A 26,539-nucleotide genomic window follows, 5' to 3' on the forward strand; every position below is an offset into this window, starting at 1 on the left:
GCGGCAAGGAGGTGACTGAGTGGTGCGCTTGGTGACGATTCAGAAAGCACTTGAATTATGTACATCAGCCCCAGTCAGGACACTTCGCCCCGCTGGTCACTGTGTGTCACCGATGTGTTCACCATTTATCCACCTTGTAGGAAACTCCTTTGATTTGGGAGTTTTTCACATCAGCCCCAGTGCTGAATAAGAGATGTGGCATCTGCCCATAATGCCACATGTGTGATTTGGTTTTGGACCTCGGCCAGGTCTGAGCTTCTGGACAGGAGCCTGTATACTGAGGGTCTAGACCAGGGTCTTGCTAGTGAGGCAGGTACGGCACTGAAAGGGTAAGTCCTTGAGCTTTTCTCTTTGTCTTTATATGGAGAAATAATAGCATATCTTCATTTTTATGTTTTCCAAACCATTTGCTATTGTGAGAAAAAAAGTCATAGTCATTACATATCTATACACATGTTTATGTCCCTGTATTTAAAACAGGGATATGTTATGCATGTATATAAGCATGCATATGTAAAATTATGCATGTACATAAGCATGCAGATGCAAAAATAAAGAAGGAAGGAAGAAAAAGGCAGGAGTAATGGAACTAAGAATGCTATTTAAGTAAATTGGAGGCATACGGAAGTTGGCGAGTGTGCAGAAAGGAAACGATGAGTGAGGAGAGCGTCAAGGATGATAGGGATGTGGGTGGCTGGTCGACCACCCACCAGACGCTTATGTTTTTCATAAACTACAGCAACCTTAGCAGAACACGATCTAATTATCAGAGACTCTAACGGCAGGAGCACAGAGCTGGGGATCCAGAGATCACAGCGGTTCTTCCAAGCCCTCCGTCAGCTGCGTGTAGCCCAGCTCTGTGCCAAGAATGCCTCTGGTCCCGGGACATAGACGTCAGAGACTGGGCTGGCCCTTAACAGGCTTAGAGGCTTAGGACGGGTAGCTTTTTAAAAGTAAAGGTGTGCAGTGAAGAGCCCTCATATTACTCTAAACTGTGTTCTGCTTTGATTATCCTGAAGACTTAGTACAAGGCGGTGGCCTAGGGCCAGAAAGGAGGGCAGCTGTCCTACAGCTCATCAAAGCTGTGTCGTCCACGATTGACCAAATCGCTGTGTCTTACAGCAGAGCAGGCGAAGCCCCTTTTGACCCCCTTCTGGTTCTCTGACATCTTGAAAACCATCTGGTGTATTATGAGGTCACATTTCCACCCCACCGTTGAGAACACCCACAGGTTTGGGAAGGATAAACAAAAATCCCTCCATGGTTTTCAAGGGAGGTGATATGGATTGTTGCAAAGATTAATTTTCTTCCTGAGTTACATCTTTGATACAAGACATCTGTAAGTCGCCCCATTGTTTGTTTTTTATGTTCAGTTTATGTGGTTTTTCTCTGTGGTCTTTCAGATGGGGCCAAATTCAGCCTAACAGATTCCTAAAGGCAGATACAATAAATGCTTTCCGAATGTTTCCATCGTACCATGAAAAATACACTGTTTGTTTACTGGACTGTTGAGGAAAGCTTGTGTATCAGCCTCTTGTGAGGGCTGCATTCTTGATGAAAAGCTGACATGCAGAAGGGCAGGGCAGTGACAGGAGGCAACGGGTTCACCAGGAACGACACACTTGGCTTTGGAAGGCTGGCGTTTATCGTCCTGCTTCCCCTTGTCCAAACTTGTCAACAGGTTTTCTTGGTTTTCTTGTCTGGCAGTGTGGTGGGGGTTACTGGCAAGACCACAAGATGTCACCTCAGGCATATCCTGGAATGTGCTCTCCTGGCTGCTGCAGACTCACAGCTTGCACTGCTCAGCACCCTTCAGTTGCAGTCGGGATGTTTGTGGCACGGGTGTTTATCACACTCAAGGGCGGAGTGTGCCAAGATGTGAGCTGTTGCCCGTGTGTGGTGCCTTGAGGACATCAAGTTTCCAGGCCTCTGTCTGACACAGAACCACCTTCCATGGCCTGAAATGCCACCAGGAAGGAAGACAACAGACAGTGTCCCCAGAATGCCACAGCTCAAAGTCATCTGGGAGCAGGAGCCTCATGTTTTTCTTAGTTTATAACTGAACACAAACCTGAGGGACACAGGCACAGTGCGGGTCAGACTCTGTCATGGGGAAGGGAGCCTGCGTCAGCGGGTAGATCAGGCGGGCCTGGGAAATGAGGGCCACAGCGGGCAGCCTCAGACGGGGCAGCCACGGAGGACTGCCCTGCCCATCGCTCCCTCTGCTTTTTCTCTTCTCTCTCTGTCTCTCTCGCTTGTCTTGCTCCCGGGGGCCTCCCCCCGAGTCCCTCAGAAGGGATGCATGCTTAGCAGTGCAAGAACGCATGGGAGGGGTGCGGGTGCGGGTAACTCCATGAATGGGGAGCTGAGCTCTGAAAACGAGTTCCTTAAGGAACCGCCAAGAAACAAGCACGAGAGAGGCCGTCCAGGTGAAGTAAATGCACACGCAGCCTGTGCATCAGGAATTTCCCTCTTTCTCCTTCATCCACTTGCTCTGTGCCTTCATCTTCGAAGAGAACAATGAAGGAGACAGAAAGGGAACCTGGGAATAGAGGAAAATCAGGGAGACAGAGAAAAGGGGCCAAACGGAGAGAGAGAAGTAAACAACCCAGCGTGGGGGGGACCCTCATGTCACACCACTGCCGTGTCAGTCAGTACGCTGACCCACAGGGGTGCAGGCTCACCTCCCAGCTCCAGCCTCGCGTCTTGCCCTTAGAAAGGATTTGGAGTTCCAGTGTGACTTTGTTGCCAAGGCTGGTCCTGCTCGTCTCCATGGGGCTCTGATGCAGCTCCTTCACCCCGGGATCCAGTTAGCAAAACTCTCTGCTCTTCGTCAAGTTCCTGACAAACGGCCGGGTTCTGGCGGCTGCAGGATAACCGGAGCAAGCCTTCCTGCTGGGGTCAGGACGAGCGAGGTTCAGCACAGACAAGGGGCCTGATGTCTTCCCCTGAGTGAGGGCATGTAGCTGTCAGTTGGCCCCAGGACAGAAACTGCTGGGCTCCTGAGAGTGAAGGACCTGTGGTGTGGGGAGCGCCCTGGGAGGGACAGCTGCATGGAAGGCCGCAGGGAGGTCTCCGCAGGGCAGGAGCATGGTGGTGTGATATGCTCGAGTGCACTTGCCCGCAGCTGGTTGCAGCTGCAAGGGGCGGGGTCCTGGTGGCCCCCTCTTGCAGCCCAGGGTCAGGGTTTGAGTGTCGGGCAAGGCAGCAGTGTGCTGAAGCTGTTCCACTGGCTTTCAAGCCGGTGAGATGTATCTCTTCCCAAATCGCATCCAGAAACATCACGTGGGTGGTGTGAGATTTCATGGTGGGAGGATTTACACCACGGAAATTGGCAAGCGCTACCAATTTGGGCTCTCCCACACCAACGGCTGTTTGGTAAAGAGTTGCCAGCATGCCAGTGGCTAGGAGGCAGGTGTGATGGCCAGGCATCATAGATTTTTAAATAATTTATAATTACACAATTACATGTTTGTTAATGGTTTTCAAACCTAGTCTTGTTTTCTGTGAGAGTGTGTATTTATGTGTGTGCCCCCCCAACTTGATTCCTAAGTAAAGAATTCACCGTCCTTTAGCTATGAAGTAAAATGAGAACAAATTTCCATTTTCAAGGTTTGTTTAAGAATTTTGCAACGAATTGAAGGAAATCATGGCTGCTCAGCTAAGCAATTTGGTGTCTGTTGATAGCCAAACAGCCTGGAAAATTATCCGCCTCAGCTCACCCACCATGCAAGGGGATGACGCCGACCAGCCGGCTGCTTCCGAAGGCCTCTCGTGCAGGACGCAGCAGCTCAGGGGCGAGGGCGAGGCAGGGATATGATTTAGCATCTTCTGCTCTGTCTGCTTTGCTCAATAAGAAGGCTGCCAGACAGGCTTCGTGTTGCTCTTCTAGCAACAATCGGGTTGTTTCTTCTCTCCCACCCCAGGGGGTGCAGAGGGGATGTGATGACACGCACACATCACCAGTAAGATTTAGGAAGAGCTTCCAGCAAAACCACATGGAAACTGGGAGAAATAGGAGGCCTCTGAAACCTCCCTAGCATGCAACGCCAAGATTTCCTTTGCTTAAAATGTGGAGACCCATGGCCTTAGTAATGGTGTCTTCAAGTAGCATCTCAGAAACAGGAGAAACTAGATTGGTTGGAATCCATTTCATGAGCATTCCAGAGTCAAAGAATGGTCGCACTCAGGCTCTTATGAATGAAGAGGCTGGGGCCCCAGGGGTCATGAGGTTGGCACTCAGAACAGGACCCAGATCCGTGGGCGGTGCAGAGAGGCAGCGACACCTGCCATTCCCTTCCCCCCGCCTCCTGCATGGGCCGCGGACGGTGAGCGGGCAGGCGGGACATTCTGCCTGCTTCTCACTTTGTCTGACGTGGGCGTCTTCTGGGCACAGGCTCAGCTGCGCACCTGGAGGGTGGGAAGAACCAGAAGACACTACCCCCATCCTGAAAAGGCCCCCAGTCTCATCCTGCAGATGAGAAACCCCCCCAACAAAAAGAGCATGTTAGGTGCTTTGGGCTTGAAAGGCAGGAGGAAGCCTATTCAGTCGAGGTATAAGACCACCCCCAAGACCTCTCTGGGAAGCGTTAGCTTAAGGAAGAAAATAAACCTCAAAGGTACAGCCTCTAAAGTAGAGTTTCTCTAAGCAGGAGAGTTGGTGCTAAAAGAATTTGAGGCCATTCTCTGGAATGATCTTCCAGAAAGCTGAATGTCTGGGTGCCAGCCCCAGGGGGAGCAGGATCAAGGTAAACGCTGGGTCTCTGGGAAGAGTGGGCGAGACCCGTGGGTGCACATTGCAGGGGACAGACTTGTAGCACTTAAGTTTGCTTTCTCTCTATGCCTAAGGATAAATGGCAGGGACTTGGAATTCAAGTAGAAAAGGAGAAGAAATCAGCTTCTGATTTTTTGGGGGGCCCCACTGCATTATTGCAAGCACCATAGTAGAAGAGAAAGGAAATGGAGTCTGGAGCTGAACAACCCTGAGTCCTCAAGTCCCAGGTCCCTATTAGCTGTGTGATGTGGGGCAAGTCACTCGACCTCTCTGAGCAAGCCTCGGTCGCCTCATCTGGGAAGTGGGTAGCAGTGGCCTCCCACGGAGGGTGGGTGTGGGACTCCATCAGCGTGAAGGTGTGCTGCGTGGTGCTGCATCCCAGAGGCGAGGATTGAGAGTCAAGGACTCCGCTGCTGTTGTGAGAGTAGGTTCTGGAGGGGGGCCTCATCCAGGACGCAGTTTCTCTACTACGTGGCATAGTTACAAGTAAGGGTAAAAATATCCCTGTTCTGGAATAGCAACACCGATTCTCCCACAGGAGCCTCTCTTCCTTTCTGCGTCTCCCTGGCACTGTTAGATGAGTGTCTGCAGCTGGGCCGGGAGAATCCGCTGGGAGGCATCTGTGATCCGGCGCGAGCATGTGGTCCGGGACTGCCCTGAGCGGCCTCTGGCCCCAAGCTGCCCACTGTGCTGCTGCCCGAGGAGGCGCGTTTTGTGGGGTTCTGATGGCTTCAGCAGGGCTGGGTTCTGAGGCCCCAAGGACCCGCTTGAGTGTGAATGGGCCTCCCGTGATGACCGGAATTTCCTCAGGAAAGGGTTTACGTGCGGTGGTGACCCAGGTACCTTCCCCCTCCTCGCCAGAAGCAAGACTGGCCTCGGAAGCAGCCGTTTGGCTGGCCAGCCTTTCTGCTCCCCGGTCTCTTACACTGACAGCCAGCCACCTGGATTAGACCCATCAGGTCCATTCTTGAGATACTAGCCTTAGAGCCCCAAAGTTCCTTGAGTGAGACCACTCAGCCACTTGAGCTTCAGAAAGGATTCCTTGAAATAGGCCGCAGGGTGAGTCGGAACACACGTGTCCAAGTCGCCTATGGCTGCCTAAACCCAAAAAGAAGAGAAGACAAGATGAAGGGAGGCAGCACTTTCTTTCCAGCTCCGCGGTTTTCTTGGCCCTTGTTGTAATGATGTTATTTGGTAAAACGCAGCTCTGTGTCCTCAGTTATCCATCTCTCTTCCCCTAAGTCTGTGGGGATCACTTAACACTTGAGAAAACATCAGGCTTTTTGACTGTAGCCCAAGGGGGAGAAATGCCTTAATGGAACAATAGTCTGTCTTGTTCCCTGTTTCTCCTGCTCACTCTCCTATCGGGCGGTAATAGTCCGGGGACGGCCAGAAACACACTGGAGAAGCAGTCTGGGCTCAGCTCCGCGAGCCGTCAGCGTCCATCAGGCACCAGCAGGGACGCGGGCCTGCTCACGGCCGCTGCCCTGGGCCCTCATGCGGCGTTATTCCCAGCTCTCGGGCGCCTGCTTCCCTGCCTTCGCTACAGTCGTGAACAGCAGTGATGATTACCGTTTGCAGAGTGCAGGCACGTCTCGCGTCCCTGGCGTGACCTTCGTCACCACCCCCTGGTGCGGGGAGTGTCACTGTCTGTCACCGGGGAAGAGGAACCATGTGGTGGGGTGGGAGCAGGGGCGGCGGCAGCTGGGGGGAGCAGCACAGTCCTGGCCCACGGGTGGCAGCATCGTGAGCTGGGTGGGCTCTCTGGTGTGGACCAGAACTAAGCCAGAGGCCAGCACGCTCCAGAGCCCCCCCTTGAGATGGCAACCCCAGCATCAGGCCTCGCGTCTAGGTGTGGCTGGGGCTTGTGGCGAGCTGTTGGAATCCGTAAAGACTGGCCCAGGAACTAGGTGGGCTGGTGCCACTGGGCTGAAGTGTCCCCAGCCTGCCATGGCAGGAAGATAGCAAGATTGGGAAATCCCTTGACAGATTGCCAACTTGACCCCAGGTGTGTGACTGGGTCGTGCAGGTGCACACTGGAGAGGTGGAATGGGCCTTAAGAATAAGTTCGTCTGGCCGCATCCTTTCTAAATGAGTAAACTGACACCTGGGAGATAAACCAACTTGCCTCAAATCCTGTGGGTGTTTTAGGGGCAAGGCCAGAGCAAGCCCTGGTCTGCTGACCCCTTCTCATCTGCTTTTCACACCTTGCTGCCCTCTTGTCTTTTTCCTAATTTTGCAGCTGAGGCGCCAGTGGGGTGACACAAACGCTGCCCAAGGCACCAGAGTCCCAACCTTCCCACGGGGCCTCCCCACTTCCCTTATAGGCACCGACCCAGATATTTCCGTTGACTACAATTTCAAAATAACATTTTTTAGGCAGGTGTCTCAAGAAACACCTTGGGAGACAGGACATAAATGCCAGGAGGGCTGCCGTCGGGAAGGGGAAGCATTTTCTGGAACCGGCTGGGTAAAAACCAAGTATGAGATACGTCGAAGTCGCAGAGCAGGCCTGACCTCACTCGAGGGAGCCTGTAGTCTGGCTGCTGAGTGTGACCCCCTTCTTCCTGGTCTTCCTCCAGTTTATTACTTGCATCTTTTAAATGTTACAAAGGCCCAGAAACTGTCAGCTATAAAGTGTCTGACCAGCCAGAAGTTGAGTGCTGGGAGCTTTCCTGTGCTCCTGTGCTCCAGCCACTCGGAAAGCAGGTGTGGGCCGCACACGGTACCCGAATGACCTCTGGGTTCTGTGGGTCAGTGGCCTCAAGACTTGGGGGACAGACTCTTCTCGGCAATTTGCTCTTCTTCATAGCTTAAGTGAGGGAAACAGAGAAGAGTTCATAAGAAAATGTGTTTATACACTTTCTTTTCTATTTCCTGCATGTATGCCATGTGCAGGGAGCATATAAGACATCGAGATCCACATTGAATGGTGAGCAAAATCTGTAACTTTGGTGGAAGAGGCCCCTGCATTTGTGCAGTGGTTACAAATTCCCACATCCAGGGAAGAGCTAATGAATCCCCAAAGGGCTTTTTCTTTTAAAGTGGGGCATGAGTTGTAGGGGGGGGATCTCAATGAACATGCATAGTGATATTAAGAATAAATTAATAATCTTTTACTATGAGGAGAATTTGTCCTTGGCACTCTGCAGCTTTGAAAGCAAGAGGAATTCAGCTAGGAATTGTCTGAAACAATTTTAAGTTTTCTTTTATCAGGTTTAGCAGGGATTGAGAGTCCCCGTCAATGTAGAGGTTTGAGATTCCTCAGTATAACAGAACACAGGTAAGAGACAGATGGTTGCTTATACTGTGGACCAGAGAGCTTTCTGGGCTACAAGTGCCATTTGGTGCCTGGCATCCTTTGCACCTGCTATTGATAGGACACTGTGTAGAGCAGCAATTCATCTTGTTAAATGATTTATAATGAATTCAGGGTTTCTAAAGACTGTTTTTATTTCAGAACTCCAAAGTCTCCCTTTAGGAAGATAGCATCCTGACACCACATGTGTACCCACCCCCTGCCCTTTTCCCTTACAGTTAACAAGGTTAACTGAGCATCTAGGGTGGATTTCACTCCCCACATCTGCTTGGTGACTAGCATGTCCATCTGTGGGAGCTGTAAATCTGGCTTCTACAGGGAAGATTCCAGACTGACCTGCTTAGAAAGCAAGAAAAAAATCGCGGAACTGATCAAGTGACACTTAACCAAGACCTTCCCTCTGGAGCGAACGAGTGTCCTGACCAGGTGGCCCACGACATCACACCGTGTGTTAAGGCAGTGGTGCCTAGCTGTCATTGCCTGCCCTTCACCACTGTACTCATTTTGATTGCAGGGCATATCTGCTTTTAGTGTTTACATGTATTTGGGTTTTGAGTGTGGGCTTGTGCTTCCGAAAGTGCTAATGTGACAAACTTGAAAACAAAAGCATGAAATAGAAGTTTCTGCAGAGCCTGAGGAACACTGATTAATGTGCAAGGTGTCAAGGTATCAGGGCAACATAGAATGCTTGTAAAAACCAAAATTCCAGGCAAGGACTTAAAGAGTTTAAATGAGCTTGGTGTTTGCAATTCATCAGTTCCCCCAGGTAGGCCAGTGGCCCCTATCTTGACTGCATATCAGAATCATCTGAGGAGCATTTTAAAATTATAGCCCCAGGGCCCCACTGCAGAGGTGCTGAATCAGCATCTTCCTGGGTGCGACAGGAAATCTATTTTTCATAAGCTCTCCAGGTAATTCTTACACAGGCGCCTAAAACTGCCCCAGGGCTTGACCTGCGGCACCCCATACATTTGGGGACCTTAAGACTAGTGTGAGCCTCAGAAAAGTGTAGTCACAAAAGGATCTTCAGGTTAATAAGGCACGTATCTTTTAGGGAGTCCTATGTGCCAACCTGGACTCTTTTAAAAGACTTACGGGGGTGCTGCTCGTACTGTGTGCCATCCAGTCTGTGCCAACCCTGTGAGTAGAGAGTCAAGGTCCTGGGGCTGGTGACAGCAACCGTAGCCTGGGAGGGAGGCTGTTGGCACCAGACATGGGTGTGAAGCTTATGTCACAGTGGGTGGTTTCTGGAAGCAGGGAGAAGCTGAACCATTAGTACAGAGGGCAGCCTCTTCCTGAGGCCGTGGAGGCCACCTCACCGCACTAATGTCACCCAGTTAGCTGCAGCTCTTTCCTTACCCAGTGGCAATTTCCTTCTAGACTGCGGTTCTCAGCTCTCTGGCCCGACCCAGCCCTGCCTTCAGAGCTTTGCCTCTCGTACCTGTGGTGTCCCAGGGAGTCCCCTGCTGTGAGGCCTCCTCTCTGGCTGTACAGTAGCCCCTCACGGGCAGGCCGGGACAAGTCAGCTCGGTTTGACCCAGGAGGTTCTGCTCTGTGGGAGACTTCGGCCCAGGCCTCCTGACTTCAGGTTCCAGTTCTGGGTCATTCCTTCCTGTGATGTTGCAGAAGCCTCTTGATCCAAGACAAGGGCTTAGCTGAGATTTGAGCTCATTTCTGCTTGTTTCATAGCCTTGCCCCAAGGTCTCCAGGGAAAAGGATAGGATGTGGGGGTGAGAAGCCTTTGATGTGGCAGCCGTTTTTGTTTTGTTTCCAGCTTTATAACCTACTGAGAAGCTTTTGGGGAAAGCTGGGGTTATCTTCACCTCTCCCCCTAGGAAGCAGGCACACTACTGCCAATCCAGTGACTTTTGAGACTGACATCGTTCAGATTGGGAATCTTGCGGGGGGCGGGGGGGGTGTACTATCTGAGCAGGCTGTCCAAAGTGTGTCATCTTATCTGAATGGACTCAGGAATGCTTCATGAAATGCAAATCTATGTGTAGAACCCCCTAACGAAAAAGTGGAGTAATCTCTTACACCTTCAGAGAGCAGGGTGAAATTCCGAGATGAACTCGCTGCCCTCGAGGGGGTAAAGACTGCTTCTAGGATTGTGTACTCTTTTTTCTCTAGCCTGTCACTCTGGCAGTCCTGGTTTGTTAGGAGGCTTGATTGTCAGGTTGTCACTGTTTAATAGCTTTTATAAGGTACTGGCTTCTTGAAAGGCGAAGTAGTGATGCTGACGGGACAGCTATGACTTGTTCATAGAAATAAAGGCAGCTTGCCTTGCTAGGAATAAGGTGCAGTGCAAGGGATGTGATCTCTGTCTACACATCAGTGCTTCTCTTTCTGGACCAAGTGTGTCACTGTTGCTGGGTGTGTAGGACGTCTGTCTGTCTATGGGAGTCTTCAGGCCAACCCTGAGAACTGTGGTGGGGCTGTGTCCGGGGCGGGGGACACGAAGACAGCTCCACTGGACACAGGTCAGGCTTGTTGGGGAAGTCCGAGAACCTGTGACATGGAGGCCCATTCTGTTACTGTCCACGCTTCAAAGAGACCTGCTGAGTTGCCTCAGGATGACATGGTCACCTGATGGCAGACAGAGAATCACTGCAGCCGCAGCCCTGGCCATGCAGAGTGGAGCTGGTGGGGAGTTTCTTTTGGCAATGGACGGGAACGGAAAGCCAGCGCCCCGCAGAACGTGCTAGCTCGTGACCCCGCCCCCATGACGCGCGGCTTCCCACCTGAGCTCCGCCCCCATGACGCAGCTTCCCACCAGTCTCGGGCTTCTCGGGTTTGAAGCTGTCATCCAGTCTGGAATAGGACTAGTTACCACTTTCCCAAGTTTAGCTGCTGCTGAGGCTGATTCTATTTAAGGAACGGAAATTCTGGGACCGATGACCTGAGTTCTTTTTAAGGACCCTGTTTTGCCTGGTCACTGTGACTTAACACCATTTTGAAAGTTCCAAAGTTAGGTCCCAGAAGGGGTTCACCATCCAGCAGACAGAGTGAGACAGGAGTGAGTGAGTGAGTGAGTGAGTAAGTGAGTGAGTGTGTGTGTGTGTGTGTGTGTGTTTGCTTTATTTAGACTTGGTGCTGGATCTGCCCAGCTGGACCACAGTGGACACTAAACCCCCATTGCCAGGAAGGGAGTTTGAGGTTGAAAGGAGGTTGCCCACGATCCTCTCCTAAAGAGAGAGTTTGTCTCTTGGCAGGATTTTCCTTTTTACTGAGATAAGGATCCAGAAATAAGAAGGCTTAGTTGCCTGGTTTTAAAGTTGCCTATAGCTGATTCGTCGCTCTGAGGGGGAAGTTGCAAAGTATCGTGTCTGAAATCCTTGCTCAGGGAAGGTTCTGCCACGTCGCATGAGTGCGGTTTGTTTTTGTTTCTCGTGGGGGAGCCTCTCTCTTATCTGCCCTGGCCCTTGGACTTGGTTCGTTGGGACCCCATTCGTTTTAGTCCTTGAACCTCAAAGCCCATTAGGACATGGTGCTGTGCGTGGAGCGCGCGCTCTCTTTAATGTCTCTGTCTCTGATTTCACAGACTGAATTCAGAGGTTCTCCTCCCTGTTGGGTAAGCAAAGTGAGGGTGTCAAGGACAGGAGGGTTTGGAGGCTGAGTGAGTAAGGAGAGGACCCGCAACGGTTGCTTCCATCAAAGCCCAAACAAAAGCCTATAAAAGCTATCATAAGGGCCCTACTCTGCATTCAACTTTCATGGCTTATTAGCAATTCTTAGGATTGTGGCATTGCTCTGGGCAGGAAGGGAGCATGATCAGCACCTGGGGGAGGCCCTGCTGTCAAGATGAGAGGATTGTGAGTTGGGGTGTTTTCTCCCAGCCTCCCTACTCTACCCACCCCCCTCACTGGACCATTTTCCCCAGCTCTTCTAACATACCCTACCCGAATCTTTGTTCTTTATTGGTGGAAAAGACTGATAACCTGGAGTGCAGCCAGAGACATGCTGTTTCAGGCCTGCCAGTCATAAGGTGAAAGTAGCCGGGATGAAAATGGAATGTGGACAAGAAGCCAGGGCTGGGCTGCACGGCAGGGCCCGTCCAGGCCCCTGAGTCACCCTATGTGGAGGCAGAAGGAGGCTCCAAGTGTACCCAGGGGATCTTAACTGGAATCAGAAAGCAATATTCTGGGTGATTCCACGGATGGGTGGATCACAAGGTTGGCAGATGTGACCCATGGCCTCAGGACCAGGATGTGCCGGGACCGCCCCATGGCCAACACCTGCTGCCGTCCTCGCCCTGTCCACCACCCTGCCTGGGCTGTGGCTGCCCTCCCCTCTGAGTTCCTGAGAAGCCATCCATACAGATATCAGCTGTTATCTAATTAGTAGTGCCAGTGGCAGCCTTCTTACATGTTCCCTGACTCAAGAAAGCAAATGATTGTTTTCCAAAATAATGGGCATACTATTAGTAAAATTATTAGTACTTAAATGGCTGGGTGGTCTTCTGTTCTGTCCCCTTAGAAATGTTGTGTGACGTGGTTCTATGTGCTATGCAGCTGGACAGGCACTGCCTGGTTAGGGGGACAGTGGCTGAGGGTGTAGGGAGCAGGCTCTACCCAGTAGGAAAGTGTGTGACCTCTAGTAGGATCTGCCCGTAGACACTCCGCGGAGGGCCTCTTGCAGAGAATGACTGCTCTGAGGGGCACCATTCGGGCGATCTCCTGAACGACCCATTTCAGGTGTGCACCTTGCAGAGCAGCGAAGAATCAGTCCCAGTGTATGTTTCACCAAGGAATAGCTTTAATATTAACACTTTAATAAGGGTGATATGGCTTGTGCAGAGCCCAAATTGTGGAGCAGGAGTAACCCATAGATGGGAGACCCCAGCTCACAGCCTCTGGCCTGATCATTGCTGGTGGCCCCAGTGCTGAGCACTAGTGGCTGCAGAAGAGGGTTGCAGGTGGGCCACTGGTGGTGAGGAGAGGGATTAGAGAAGATTCTGTTTAGACACAGAGGCTGGGCAACCATGGGGAGGGAAGGGTGGCCTGGTGGCTCAGAATTCAAGGAACCGCAGTTTCCAGCCCTGATCAGAATCAGCATACCCAGGCCTGAACCAGTACATCCCCACGTAGTGTTTGTCTCTATTTATGCACCTGTCTCCCAACTGATCCAGCACAAAATCAGCCCCTTTTTCTTGGAGGTTGGCTTTAATTGAGACCAACTTTAAATAGCACATACTGATGATCAAGGACAGCAGAGCCAGAGATCTTGGCTCAACCATGTACTAGCTGTGTGACCTTGGGCTTGTTACTTAACCTCTCGGTTCCTGAGTTTATCATTTATCAACTAGGAGAATGACAGTCCCTTCTCCTAGGGTTGTGCAGATTACATGAATTCAATAAAGTGCTTAGAACTGGGCTGGCACATGATAACACTACATATATATACATCTCCTTATTTGAGCATGTATTTTTCACTTGGCAGAAACCAAATTTAACAATTCTTTGCACCAGTTGTTTGAGAGATTATAAGCCTTTGTACCTTCAATAGCCCAGATGTGCTCAAAGCTACAGACACATAAGAAAGTTTTTGAAAGACACAGGCAGGATCTAAAATTCTCAGGATGAAGTTGCATGCTAGCATTCTTTAAATTCCTATTTTCTGGGCATAAAGAATACAGCATCTGCAAAAACAGCTGGACAAATATTGAAAGATGTAATTCCAACTTCTGCCATGTTGGCAAGAGTTGCTGGGAGGGAAGAGAATGACTCGCCTTTTACCAGCACATTCTTGTAGCTGGAAGAAAAGCTGGATGAGTCACTCACCAAGGTAAGGTCTCCGGAGAGCAGATGACAGCGAACATGGGCGAGGACATCCTAGAAGTGATCAGGTAGTGTGTGGCCATTGACCGGGAAGGCCTGGTTACCAGGGCAGATCGATACATTTTACACTGTCCATCTGGAGAAGCTGAGCTGAATTCCAAACACCTGCTTGCATCCTTGCCCTGCATTTCAGTAATTCCGCTTCATGCCGGCCTGCCTTCAGGGCCTGCCCGGAAAGGGGAAGCCGCGAGATGGGCCAGGACGCAGAGGACCTGAGCTTCTGCTAATGTGACCCTGGGTGTTGGAAGTACTGGGCATTTTAACTGGCTTAGGACAGGACTCAGAGCACCGGCCATTTGTCCAGCGTTCTTAACTGCGTCACAGAGCAGGTCTCTCTGATGACTCTCACTTTTCTGAGTTGGGTGAGGCCAGGGCAGGCCAGGTGAAAGCAGGGGTCGAAATAGCTCCTGAGGACACCCAGAGCAAGCCAGAGGAGGCCTCTCAGGTCAGGGTCCGCGTGTGGGGTCCACCCCGTGGATCCTGAGCCTCAGCACAAGGGCCCTAAACTTTTCCCATCTGTAACATGGAGGGGCTATAGCTTATGTGTCAGGTCCTTTCTGGCCAGAACCTCTGTTGCCAAGTGGCCCTGTGATCCTGGCCATGGACCCAGTGCAGGAGAGGGCGGGGGAGTGGCGGCCTCGCCAGGCAGTGTTGGCACCTCCTGGTGCACACTCAGCCGCAGCTGCACACAGCCCAGTGCTAGGGGCTGTGGAATGGTCCTGCCTTCACAGCCCGTGGCCTCGAGCCAGGGCCAGCGCCCCCTTGGAAGGGGATTCACTCCTGGCCTGGAATCTGGTCTGTTTGAGCCTCTATGTGGATTCTTCTGAGTTTTTGATGCTTTGGGAAAAAAGGATAGTAAATTTTCAGTGCATCTCCATCCTTTCCAATCCCTTATTAAAACAAGCAAGAAACTAGGAAGCTGCTTGTCATCAGCCAGGCTGACCTCTGACCTATGGGAATGGACCTTGTTTTGCTCATGCCCTGCTGGGTGCGCTGTTGAGTCAGGACTGCTCCCCAAGGATGCTCCCTGCTGCCCTGGGGGTAGGGCGTGGGGAACAACCTGAATCTTCACTTCTGAGCCCATTAAAGCAGCAGGTGGACCATCTTGCCCTGTGACCAGAAGCACAGGGCACCGAGTGACGGAACACTGGTCAAGGTCTCTGCCTTCTGGGTGGTTTGTAGGTCATCCACCATGGTTTGGAACCACTGACTCCTTTCTATAAATGTAAACCATCTGGTCAGACCCAATGAAATGCTTATTCGACCCAGGGAACGCAGGGGGCCAAAAGAGCTGACGCCATCATGCTCTGAAGTGCCAGCCCCCTGACGCAGAGCCAGGACCCAGTTATCCTGACTCCCAGCAGCTCATGCAGTCTGCAGCGCCAAGGAGGGCCTCTGTCTGGCAGCTGGCTCCTGCTGTTGGCTCCCGGAACCCACAGGGTGGCATGTGGGGGTACTGGGTGCAGGCCTCCCATCCTGGCCTCGGCTGGGCAGTGAGGGTTGCGCTTCCTCTTCCTGACTTTAATACTACGATGTCAATTAGATATCACATGGCACAGAAAGCTGAAGAATTCTGAAGCTCTGTTCACCTTCTCATCCCCTGCACCATCACTCTGTCTGGAAGAGTCGTGGGGTGTGAGGGGTAAAAAGGATTTTCCCAGGACTGCTTACTGCATCACCTTTGTAATGGACCACCGCCTGGTTTGGGGGCTTTATTAAAACAGAAGACTTTGAAATCTGCTTGGTATAGGAGCCTGGCATCTCTTTCAAGCGAACTTGGTTTAGAGACCTACAACTCGTGTGTCTGTGTGGCTAGTCTGTGGACAGGAAGCCCTGGCTTCTCTATTCTAGTGGCATAAAGAAATGAACACATAGCCACCAAGCCAGCGCCCCTCCTCCCCGAGTCCCACTCTGCTGTGCACTGCTGTTCTGATCCAGGATGGCCATGGCCCTCCTAAGGGCTTTCCTCTCTCTCCAGGCTGACCGGCATACTGGGGGAAGCCGGGGCTCCAGGGTCCTGTGGGGACTTCACACTGAGGTTTCCCAAGAGTCTGGTTGTGAGCAGATCTCAGAGACCTTGGAAAACCTAGCTGGATTGCTTTGGGTGTTTAGGTTTAGATAGGAATTACACAGAATTCTCAGTATTTCTATAGGTGGGTCCCTAGCTAGTCTGGCCAAAGGGCTGGCAGCCCCAAGTCTGATTTCTGGCCGACTTCAGTTGCCGCTGTGAGCCAACTCAGAGCAGTGAGGGTGCTTCCAGGGGCAAGTGGGGTACCTGCCCCCACGGCCCCATATGCAGGACCCGAAGCCAAACTCTGTGAGAACACAGCTTGTATAGTTCCTTTCAAATGACACTGAACTTTTGGGTTAATATTTGAAAGTGAAACAGTCTACTTCACCTTCTTCCACCCAGCTCCTGTGCACAGTAGCTCAAGCCAGAATTGTAGGACTCACCTGTCAATTACTGGTGAGGCACCTTTGTCTTCCCTAATTGTTTATTCATTTTTCCTTCCCAAAATGAGATAAATTTACCTATGTGTAGCTGTTTCTTGCAACAAGAGCGGTCTGACAAGTTGTGTTACTCTACACACATACACACGTTTGCCTAGATGTGTATGTACTTACACACAGATATAGATATATATGCACAATACCCCTTAATATGTGGACAGATGGAACCCAGAGTCCATGAGAGATTCCTTCTATCTCATTCTCTTTACAAACATTATTGGGGATTTTGTCTGGGATATGTGTGTATGTAAATTCAAAGTATTATCTTTTATGTACTGCCATCTAAAAGATTCTGACACACCCTGACCTTGTGTTTGTGATTTGTATTGCGTTCCTAAATCATCTCAACATCCCACCGAGATCAATAGGGTTGTTGTGTGCATTTACAAATGGAGGAAACAGGCTCTGAGAGTCTCCTGAGAACTCAGAGTTGTGAAGTGTGGGAGCTGCTTGGACCCAGGCCTCTCTGACTCCAGGTCCCGCTTGTTAACCACAATTCTCGCCTGACTGTTTAAGTCTCATGACAGTCCAGCCACGGGAATTCTGACCTATTATCATCCCCATTCTATAGATGAGAAAACTGTAGTCAAGGAGAAGTGACTTGTCTAGAGCCCCACATTGTTGTTTTTTGGGGTTGATTGAATTCCATCATCTTTTATCCCAATAATGTCCTGACAAATAAAATATCTTAATATACAGTGGAATCAGGCAACCTGACCACCAGTTGGCTTAGTTGGGAAGGTTACTTTATCTTAAATTTTAAATACAGGGAAACTGCCTCCCTCAAAAATAGTAATCAAAGTAATATCTTTGGGAAAGGCTGTTGCTATAGATTTATTAGGAACATTATACGGCGAATATAAAATGTTTCTTATGTGCCAGACTCTATTCTAAGTGTTTTATGTATGCTAATTCATTTAATCTTCCCCACAGCCCTTTGAGGAGGGGGGTCTGTTTTTCCCATTTTAAGATAAGAAAACAGAGGCACCACGAAGTTAAATAGCTTGGCCAAGATTCCACAGCCAGTAAGTGGCAGGGCTGAGATCCCAAGTCCATAGTCAGGCCCAGAGTCCTCGGCCCTAACCACCCTGCAGTTATTGCCAAGCTGATTTTGGTGTCACATTAACTGAGTTTGGTTGGTTTAGCAATGAAGCTACCGTGTATTTTCCGTTGAGGGTTTGGTAATACTGAGAAGAAAGTGGGTGTGCCTCATTTGCATGCTCCTGGCTCAGACACCTGGATTTCTCAGTCAGGGTCAGAGGGAAGAGACTTTAACATTCAGTTACACTTTGCAAAAGCTCTCCACTAAAGTGGTTAAATACAGTAATATGTAGTGCTCATTTCCAGAACAATATCTAACAAAATTAATGTTAGCTACACTTTGATGTCATATTTTCAAAATTCCTGAGCCATTACTAAATAGGTTCTAGGAAACTCCTCTGTCCAATGCATAGTTGCTGATCAGATTGATCCTCTGTATAAGCTGGTGACCGGGACATCTTCCAAAGGCGTGTGACGGCACACTTGTAATCTGTCTTCCTCAGCAGTTGATGTCTCTAGAACCATCTAGTAAAAAGGTATTTTCATTTAGCTGTGGCAGAGACTTGGGTTCCCTTTCTGCTTCTGGCCTCTACCTCCTCAGCACATTAGAATTTTACTGAAAAGAACGCCAGGAAATTAGTGCTGCCAGAAGATGCTGACTCAAGTGAAATCTAGGATTTCCTTTCTGAAATCAGAATAGGTTTTCTGTGTTGCTTTGCCTTAATAGGATTTCTACCTCTTCTGATAGGTGCCTTGGCATCATTTATGAACAGAAGTTTTATTTCACTTTTCTTCAGGAAGTCAAACTTTATAGCTTGCTTCTGCAAGGGAGTTGGGAGTTACAAGCCTCCTGTCTACACCTGAAGCTGTTTGCTAAACAAGGTGGCCTATCCTTCAGAACATAGCATCAGTTTTAATAGAGACATATAAAAACATAGAGATCTCCCATAGGGTTGTTGTACATTTTTAATGAGATGAAGAGAGGGGCATTATTATGTTCTCAAGAGAACCTTTTTTCTGTCTGTTCACATGGGATAGAATAGTGTGGGAGAAATACCTGAGGCTTCAGACTCCATTTGACCTGGGTTTGAATCTTGACCCCACTGTCACTCTCGCCTGTGGCTATGAGCCTCCACCTCCATGTCTGTAAAATGAGAGTTAGAATGCTACAATTATCTGTGAGTAAAGAGATCAGCCATAGTTAACTAGGCTAGAAATGACAGCAGCAACTTGATTTTAAGATGTCTGTACACTCTGCTCTTTCTAGCCCGTAATTTATTAGAGACTGGTAACTCCTGTGTAATAACGAGTATTAGGGGGGCAGCAGATGGTCAGAGGTAGCTGTGGAGTGTAGGGAACGGCTGGAGCCTTACAGTTGGACGGCTTATCACCTTGACTCTGCCACTCGTTAGCTGAGTTGCCCCTCGACAAGTTGTTTCACTTCTCTGAGCTTTAATTTCCCCTTTTGCAGAATGGAGAGATGTTACTGTCCTCTTAATATCTCAGAGCTATTGTGAGCATCAGATGAAATAAGGGAAAGTGTTTGTAAACCAGAAAGTGTGACTGGCTGCAGGAGGCCCTGGGGGGTGGGTACTTTATTAAAGGACCTTGGAAGCACCCGTGGGGAGCCTCAGCCTGCCCTTGAGGCCCACCCACGTCCGGACACCCGTATGTGTAAGTGTTTATCTCAGGATGCATCTTAGATGAAGGAGGTCAACACGTGGCGGTGTTGCAGGGTGTTCACACAAGCAAGAGATGACACACGTTTTCTGGGAAGAATATTTTCATAAGTTTCTTTGAAGGTGTAAGTTGTGCCTGGTTCGCAAATTCCACTTGTGTATGAAGCTGGAGATGGGCAAAGCTAATGTAGGGGTTTACTGGAAGGAGTGAGAGGCTGGTAGGGTGAGGGTGGGCAGCAAGAATGGTGGGGATGGAGCTGGGGTTTGGAGCCGGCCTTCCACTTACTGTCACCAAACCTGGTGACTCAGCACCCAGCGTCTGGGGCGGCATCACCAGCCGTTGTGCTAGTGCAGAGTCAGGGCTCCTCTGGCCCAGCTTTGACACTGTGTTTTGGAGGAGGGGTCACTTCTCCCAGTGTGCAAAGGTCAGAAGTCTAAGTGGGCATCTCTTTGAGAAACCTCTGTAATGAATGGGTGAGCGGGGAATTCCTTTCACGTCCTTGTTGCCCATCCCGCGGCCCAGAGAAGGAGGCTGGCACGTCGGGGACGAGACCTCCTCAGCCCTGCTGTGTGCTCTGGCCCCTCGGGTCACCATCTGTTTGAAAAGAGCTGAAAGACTGAAGGCCGTCCTCTCACCTGGGGGTGGGGGGTGTCCTTTCAGCGCAGTGGGGGCTCCATGGGGGGGCAGGAGCCGTGCGTTGGGGCCGGGCGCTAGTGCTCAGCACTGGGGCCATGAGCCTTGCAGCAGAGGTAGGCCTCTATTCTCTGAAAAATGCCCAGGAAGCGCCAGGGAGACCGTCGCTCGAGGGACGGATGGCAGACACAGCCTGTGGGCTTCGCAAGCCCATCCCTCTGCGGCAGGTGAGCCAGAGGCCGGGTGGAGGGCCTGGCTGGCCTCACGGTGGTGGCTCTGTCCCATGCTCCCTGTGGGACCGGGGGCCTTACCAGCTCTGGGCCTGCCCTGACCCGTGGGGGAGTGGACGGCGACCTGCAGCTGTTCTGCAGGCTCTCCAGGCTGTTCGCTGAACAAGTGGAAACACCTTTTCCCCACTTGTCCAGGCGGCATTGCCTACTGAGAAGAACTCTTGCCTGGGAGCCAGGCGGCCTGGGCCCTGGGGCCACCCGGCCTTAGGGCAGTCACTTTAGACCCCTTCCAGCCCCCAGTTTAGAACTGAGTGGGCCCCCATCCGGAGGAGAGGGAAGGAGAGGCAGCCACACTCGCCCCTTGGACGCTGTGGCCCCGTCCTGGCAGGAGTCCCCGCTGGCCCTGTGTGCTTGGAGCGAAAGTCAGAAAGGGGCGGGGACAGCCTTTGCTGGTCTCAGCACCGTCCGTCTGGGCCCCACCTGAGTGATCAGCGGCCGGTGAGGGAGGGACAGGCTGCCTGGGGGACGTGATGCTTCTCCCCACAACCCTGGGAGCCGTCCGCACCCTCTGCCGGGCTCCCCAGCCCTGCCCTGGCTCCTGGACTCCTCCAGCCCTGTCTGCACCAAGCCAGCCCTTTCTCTCTGCAGCCCTTGCTGGAGTCTCCATGGCTGCTGGCTGGTGGCTAAGGGAGCTGTGCTGCGGGAGCTGGGCTGCCCCCACGCTGCCCCCTCCTAGCCCCGTGCAGGCCCTTCCATTCCTCTGTTACGCTGAGCACAACTGTGGCCCCTTCATCAAAAGATGCAGACTGAGCCCTGCGGCCGCTCTGCCTGCAAGCCAGTCGCCATGGCAACCAGCATCCCCTCCTTCCGGGGAGAGAAGATGGAGAAGATGGCTGTTCTAAGGGAGGGCTTGTCAGTCCTTGCCAGTCTCCACCAGCCAGCCTGCTGTGTCCAGGCCCCTCCTTCCTGTCAGCTTTAAGAAGCTCCATGCGTGGGACCAACGGTCCCTCAGCCATTAGCTTTCAGGTTTACTTTACCTGAGGGGGACAGGCAGGAGGAAGTGAATCCAAATGAATTCAGACACTTTTTTCTACCTTAAAATTGGATTTCATGGGGAACGGTTATCTGCTGCCAGCAGGTAAACAAGGACATGTATGAACACAGGGATGTGAGACCCTGTGCACCATATTCTCAGCAGGGTGGGATGGCAGAGCATGAGGTCGTCGAATAACAATTAGGTGCAAGTAGCTAGGACACAGGGCGCTGCCCAGCACAGAGAGCAGCATTTCAGAGGAGCGCCTGACTGTGGGGTGGCGGCATTTGGTGCTGTCTCCCATTGTGGGAAAGGGGTGGGGTGGTCCTACAGTCGTGATGTAGGGTGAGCACTGGCACCCCTGCTTCAGAATCAGTGTGGGGGTCACACCGACTCCACATAGACTAAGTGGTGGCTTGGGGTGTTGGCAGAGTCCTGGAATGGCAGGATTCCCTCTTAACACAGCCTCGGGGGGACTTCTGGCTGATACCCGAGAGTAACTGTCTGGCTGCCATCTCTGTGAACCCCAGAAGTGCTGCTCTCTGGAACAGGACCTTAGTCTTCTCAGGGGGTCAGAAACATGTATGGCACAGGTCAGTCCCAGCCTCCCGGGGGACTCGCACTTTGATGGGGGACAGTGTTCCCCAGGGAATGGTCAAACTGTGCCCACTGCTGGCTTTGGCACAGGAAGCCTTGGGCTGTGTGGTGGTGAGTCCTCAGACACCCCCCTCCCTTCACTCAGTCCCAACCTGAGCCAAGGGACCCCCTGTCTTTGAATGGGAGCTCTGCGTTTCATTCTCAGAAACCGAATGTGTTTAAACCAGACTTTTGTCTTTCCAGCTTCTCTGCAGGTGGATATTGTCCCCAGCCAAGGGGAGATCAGCGTTGGGGAGTCCAAGTTCTTCTTATGCCAAGGCAAGTGCCACACGCCCGCTGTGTTCTAGAACCCCACCCCCACCCCCCAGCAAAGCAGGAGGAGCAGGCCTGCATATGCCGGCATCACCTCCCCCACCCCCAGCTTGGGACTCCTGGCGCTGCTTTGCTTCAGCGTCAGTAGCACGGCCTGAGCCCAGGCAAGCTCTCAGGGCCTCTTCTTCCCCGCACACGGCGGCCCCAACCCATGGCGTGTGTCATCCGGACTTCCGCCTGGGATGGAGGACGCCTGGAGTTTTCTCAGAAGAGTCAGCACAACTCACAGAGTAGAAATCACCCCAGGCCTGCTCTGCATGCGTCCAGAGTTCTGTAAAAGGCATGGATGACAGTGCCGGCTCAGAAATCATGCTCCAGTGGGTCAGTGTAAGGCTTAGTTCTCAGAGCTCCCTGAACAGGAAAATCCAAGAAGGTCTAAGCTTGAAACCAAGCTGAGAACTGGACCTCTTTGCTGTGAGGGCACACCCAGGTTCCGCAGGTCTGTCCTGGACGCCCCTGTCATGTGCCTCGGCCCCCCCGACCCCCGAGCTCTGCGGTGGTCAGATCTGCATCCTTGCTTTTTATGTAGAAAATATGCCTCATTCCACAGCTCAGATAATTATCATGATGTGCCCTGCGAAGGAAAAGGCTTCATTCACATTATGCTATGGATTCTCTAACTGTGACATGGCTGGAATTTGGAGCACAGGAGAACCAGGAAAAGGCCGGGCGAGGTGTAAACATTTAGGCAGCTTTCTGCAGGGAGGGGCCTTTCAATGCGGCCATGGTTTGCACTGCATGCAGTGGCCTGTGGCAGCGGGAAGTGTAGCCCCAGCCGCGCCCTCATTGCGGCCATCTGAATGATCGGGAGATGCCGCCACAGAGCCTGCAGTGCTCCTTGAAGGCAGCAGTATTCACTGAAGACATGACAGGCCCCGAAAGGCTCTTCATCTCCATACCGAGCATCTGTGTAGGGCCGGGAGGGGGGCCAGGAGGGGGGCCAGGAGGGCGCTGTGCGAAGAGGCAGGGCAGAGCCTCGTCTGTGGGAGCCAAGGGCTGTGTGCCAGCTTGGTGTCGGGGACAGCCAAGCCAGCCATTGGCCCCCTCGGTGCCTGGGAAAGGACACCTGAGCCGTCCTGGCCACCCTCTCTGCAGCATCTAAGGAGGTGAACGTGTGTGTCTGAGGCAGGGGCACTGAAATGACAGCCGTGCCAGTGCGTGTGGCCAGAGGCTCGAATAAAAGTGGTGGAATCCATGCTCCTGAGCCAGCCAGTGTCTCAGTGGTGCTCAGGGGACCATAATCTAAGCCCTCAAAATGCGCTGATCGGCTGGCTCAGACCAGCTAGGCCCCTGAGCTCAGATCCCCGGCGTACCAGCCCCCGGGGCTCCCCCGTCCTGTGAGGCTGGCTGCAAGCTGCCAGCTTAGTGCCTGGCACATGGTAGGTCCTCACAAGCGTCTGCTCCCTCCCCTCATTGAGGATGGGGCTGCTCTGCCGAGCCCGGCCCAAGTGGTGGTCAAGTTCTTTGCACTGTAGCTGGTGCTGTGTGTGGACCCCGTTCCATTCTGACGTGAACAGCCGTCCCTCCCAGGCCACCAGGCCTGATGATCGCTGTTCACAAGCCCTTCCTGGGTCCCTGCTGTCACCCTGGGGGGGCGTTGCCTTTTCAACCTCAGTGGTTTGAAGAATCTCTTCCTCCTCAGTGGCAGGAGATGCCAAAGATAAAGACATCTCCTGGTTTTCCCCGAACGGAGAGAAGCTCACCCCGAACCAGCAGCGGATCTCGGTGGTGTGGAATGATGACTCTTCGTCCACTCTCACCATCTACAACGCCGACATCGATGACGCGGGCATCTACAAGTGCGTGGTCACCGGCGACGATGGCAGTGAGTCAGAGGCCACGGTCAATGTGAAGATCTTCCGTAAGTCTCTCCTTCCCGTTTGTACTTCCTGTCCTGCCCTCCCGGCCAGGAAGGCGCATGGGCAGTGGACGGGGGTGGGGACAGAGGGCAGTTGCAGACTGGCTGAGGGCCTGACGGCACTCTTCTCCCCTGCCCCGACACCCACCAGTCTTCTGAATTGAGCTGAGAGCTCCAGCATGTCCCCAAACGACCGTGGGCCAACTCAGCACTCACTACCCTGGTCCACGCTGGTCACAGCACCCACGACTGGCCTCCATTCTCTAAACCCGACTCACACGGTTCCCAGAGGGTAGTCACGTTCTCCTGTCCCTTCCCCAAGTGTTCACTGACTTGTGCAGTTCAGACTTTCCCCTCCTGCCTCACTGTCCCCTGCTGGTAGTGGAGTCTAAAGGCTGGGCAGAGGTGGGAATTGTTACCTGAACACTCTGAACACCGTGCAGAGCGGGCAGTTTCCGTGGACACCAGACCCCAGTGTGGAGGCGGCATCTTACTACCTGTCGCCATGCATCCGTCCCACTGGCCGTTGTACCGGTGGGTGACAGCTAATGGAAAGTATTGATTGCCGCAGTATTTATTGCCATTAAGCCTGCTTTTCTATGGTTCTGTTCTTCAAAATTCTCTGCTATAAGAAGGTTAGGGCTGGAGTGGAAGACAGACAAGGGACCTGTGACTCCTTTGGGTAGAACAGGTGGTCTCCCGGCTCGTTCTGCCTGTGCGTTGCTTCATTGGCCCCATCCCTGGAAGGGGACCCTTGGTGGAGACACCCCTTTCCCTCCAAAGACCCTTTTCTGCACAAAGTGTGGTAAATGGAGCCTCAGTGACTAGACACTGACCTCTCTCCCACATGGCCACCCGCTGGGTGAGACCCTCTCTTGGACCACTGTATGTATAACGGGTGGCCCGGAACTCAGATTCAGGAGGTATGGTGCCAGTGGGAAGGGATCTTCGAGAGAGAACCAGCTGCTTCCCCTCACTCCTCTCTTGCTCACTTTCTAGAGAAACTCATGTTCAAGAATGCGCCAACGCCACAGGAGTTCAGGGAGGGGGACGATGCCGTGATCGTGTGCGATGTGGTCAGCTCCCTGCCCCCCACCATCATCTGGAAACACAAAGGCCGAGATGTCGTCTTGAAAAAAGATGGTGAGACCTGAGCTGCCCAGCAGCTGCCTTCTCCCCAGGCCACCACGTGTCCCCGGGTTCCCACCCCTGCCAGCCTCCGGGGCATCCCCACCCAAGCTCAGATTCCAGCGCCCGGACCGCCCGCCGTTTCCAGGTCCCGGGTGGGCGTGCATCTGCACGCCAAAGAAAAAGACAGATTTCCAACTGGCTTCTGCTCATGGCTCTGTGTCAGAGCCGGGGATGCCTGGTCTTAGGTCGGCTTAAAGCCCCACCCCGTCAGACCGAGACTAGACCCAAAAGGCTCCGCGTCCTGCCTGCAGGTACCAGAGTTCTCCAACGGGTCTGTGGACGAATCTGCCTCTTGTGTCTTCTAGTGCGATTCATAGTCCTGTCCAACAACTACCTGCAGATCCGGGGCATCAAGAAAACAGATGAGGGTGCTTACCGCTGTGAGGGCAGGATCCTGGCGCGGGGGGAGATCAACTTCAAGGACATCCAGGTCATCGTGAACGGTGAGGGGACGCGTTTGTCCTGCATCGCTGCCACCTTTTCTCCCCGGTGACACGGATCCTGTCCTGACTCGCTCATCCATCTTGGCAGAATCCCCCTCACTCCCTTAGCCTCTGGCTTGTTGTTGTTATTTTTTTAAAATACACTGGCCTTTTGGGTTTCCCTCCACTATGGGAACTTTTTATAAAATCCTTGAGTGCCCTCCAGTTGTCCTGCAGCCCTGGAAACTCCTCCCGCTTACTGATAAGCTCTCACTCGTCCTGCACTGGCCTTTGCTGCTCCTGTGAATTGTGAAGTTAGTCCCCTCGTTCAATGTTCAAGGAAAAGATTCTAATCAATTCAGGCCTCAGAACAGTCGGAATCGTGGTCCGTGGGCTGATTAATCTTAATTTGCAGTGTCAAATAAACACACCCATGGAATCGATCTGACATTTACAAGATGTTTACAGGAAATTATAATGTCAGTACTAAGAAAATAAGTAAATCATGGTTGAATGCTTGGCTGTCGCTCCGTCCTTCTTGCCAGACTCCCCTCCTCGCATCCTTTGGTAAAAACAGTTTGTGCAGGGGGTTGTTTGTCCCAGAGAAATGTCACTCTGCTGAGCTGATGCGTTTCAAAGCGGTGTTAACCATTCAATCACCCGCAGCAGGAGTTTCCAACTTCCTCCAGTATCCGGAGCCCCTTTTGAGGGTCAGACTCGACCAGCCATGGTACTTGTAAGGTTAGTAAGTAAGCACTGACTGGGAAAACTGATGACAAATAGCAACTACAAATTGAATTCCATTTTTAAATGAATAAAACTTATTCATAGAGCTTCTGTATTACTGAAAACAGTATTTTTACATACAGTTATACACACACAGAGTTATGTAGTGTTGAAAACACTAGGGCGTGAGTTTCAGTGATCATGTGTACGCTCCTGAATTTAGGTTCCTTACACTAATTCTGCAGCTGCCCAGGACCCTCAGCTGCAACCCTCTGACCTGGGGTCCCCTGGAAGTGCCTCTTCTCCAGGCCGTTG

The 26,539-nt window shown here is 52.0% G+C and overlaps 1 protein-coding gene across 26 annotated transcripts in view; it reads left to right on the forward strand.

The window, feature by feature from the left end:
- The window catches only part of NCAM1 (neural cell adhesion molecule 1), a 276,433-nt gene that overhangs the window by 193,262 nt on the left and 56,632 nt on the right, over window positions 1-26,539 (forward strand). For all 26 annotated transcript variants that reach the window (XM_057490801.1, XM_057490813.1, XM_057490802.1 and 23 more), the window contains exons 2-5: window positions 21,899-21,973; window positions 23,670-23,888; window positions 24,885-25,028; window positions 25,382-25,519. In XM_057490801.1, coding sequence (XP_057346784.1) covers window positions 21,899-21,973; window positions 23,670-23,888; window positions 24,885-25,028; window positions 25,382-25,519 — 576 coding nt within the window. The remainder of the gene's footprint in view (window positions 1-21,898; window positions 21,974-23,669; window positions 23,889-24,884; window positions 25,029-25,381; window positions 25,520-26,539) is intronic.

The sequence above is a fragment of the Manis pentadactyla genome, chromosome 13, assembly GCF_030020395.1.
Source record: "Manis pentadactyla isolate mManPen7 chromosome 13, mManPen7.hap1, whole genome shotgun sequence".
Lineage (NCBI taxonomy): Eukaryota > Metazoa > Chordata > Mammalia > Pholidota > Manidae > Manis > Manis pentadactyla.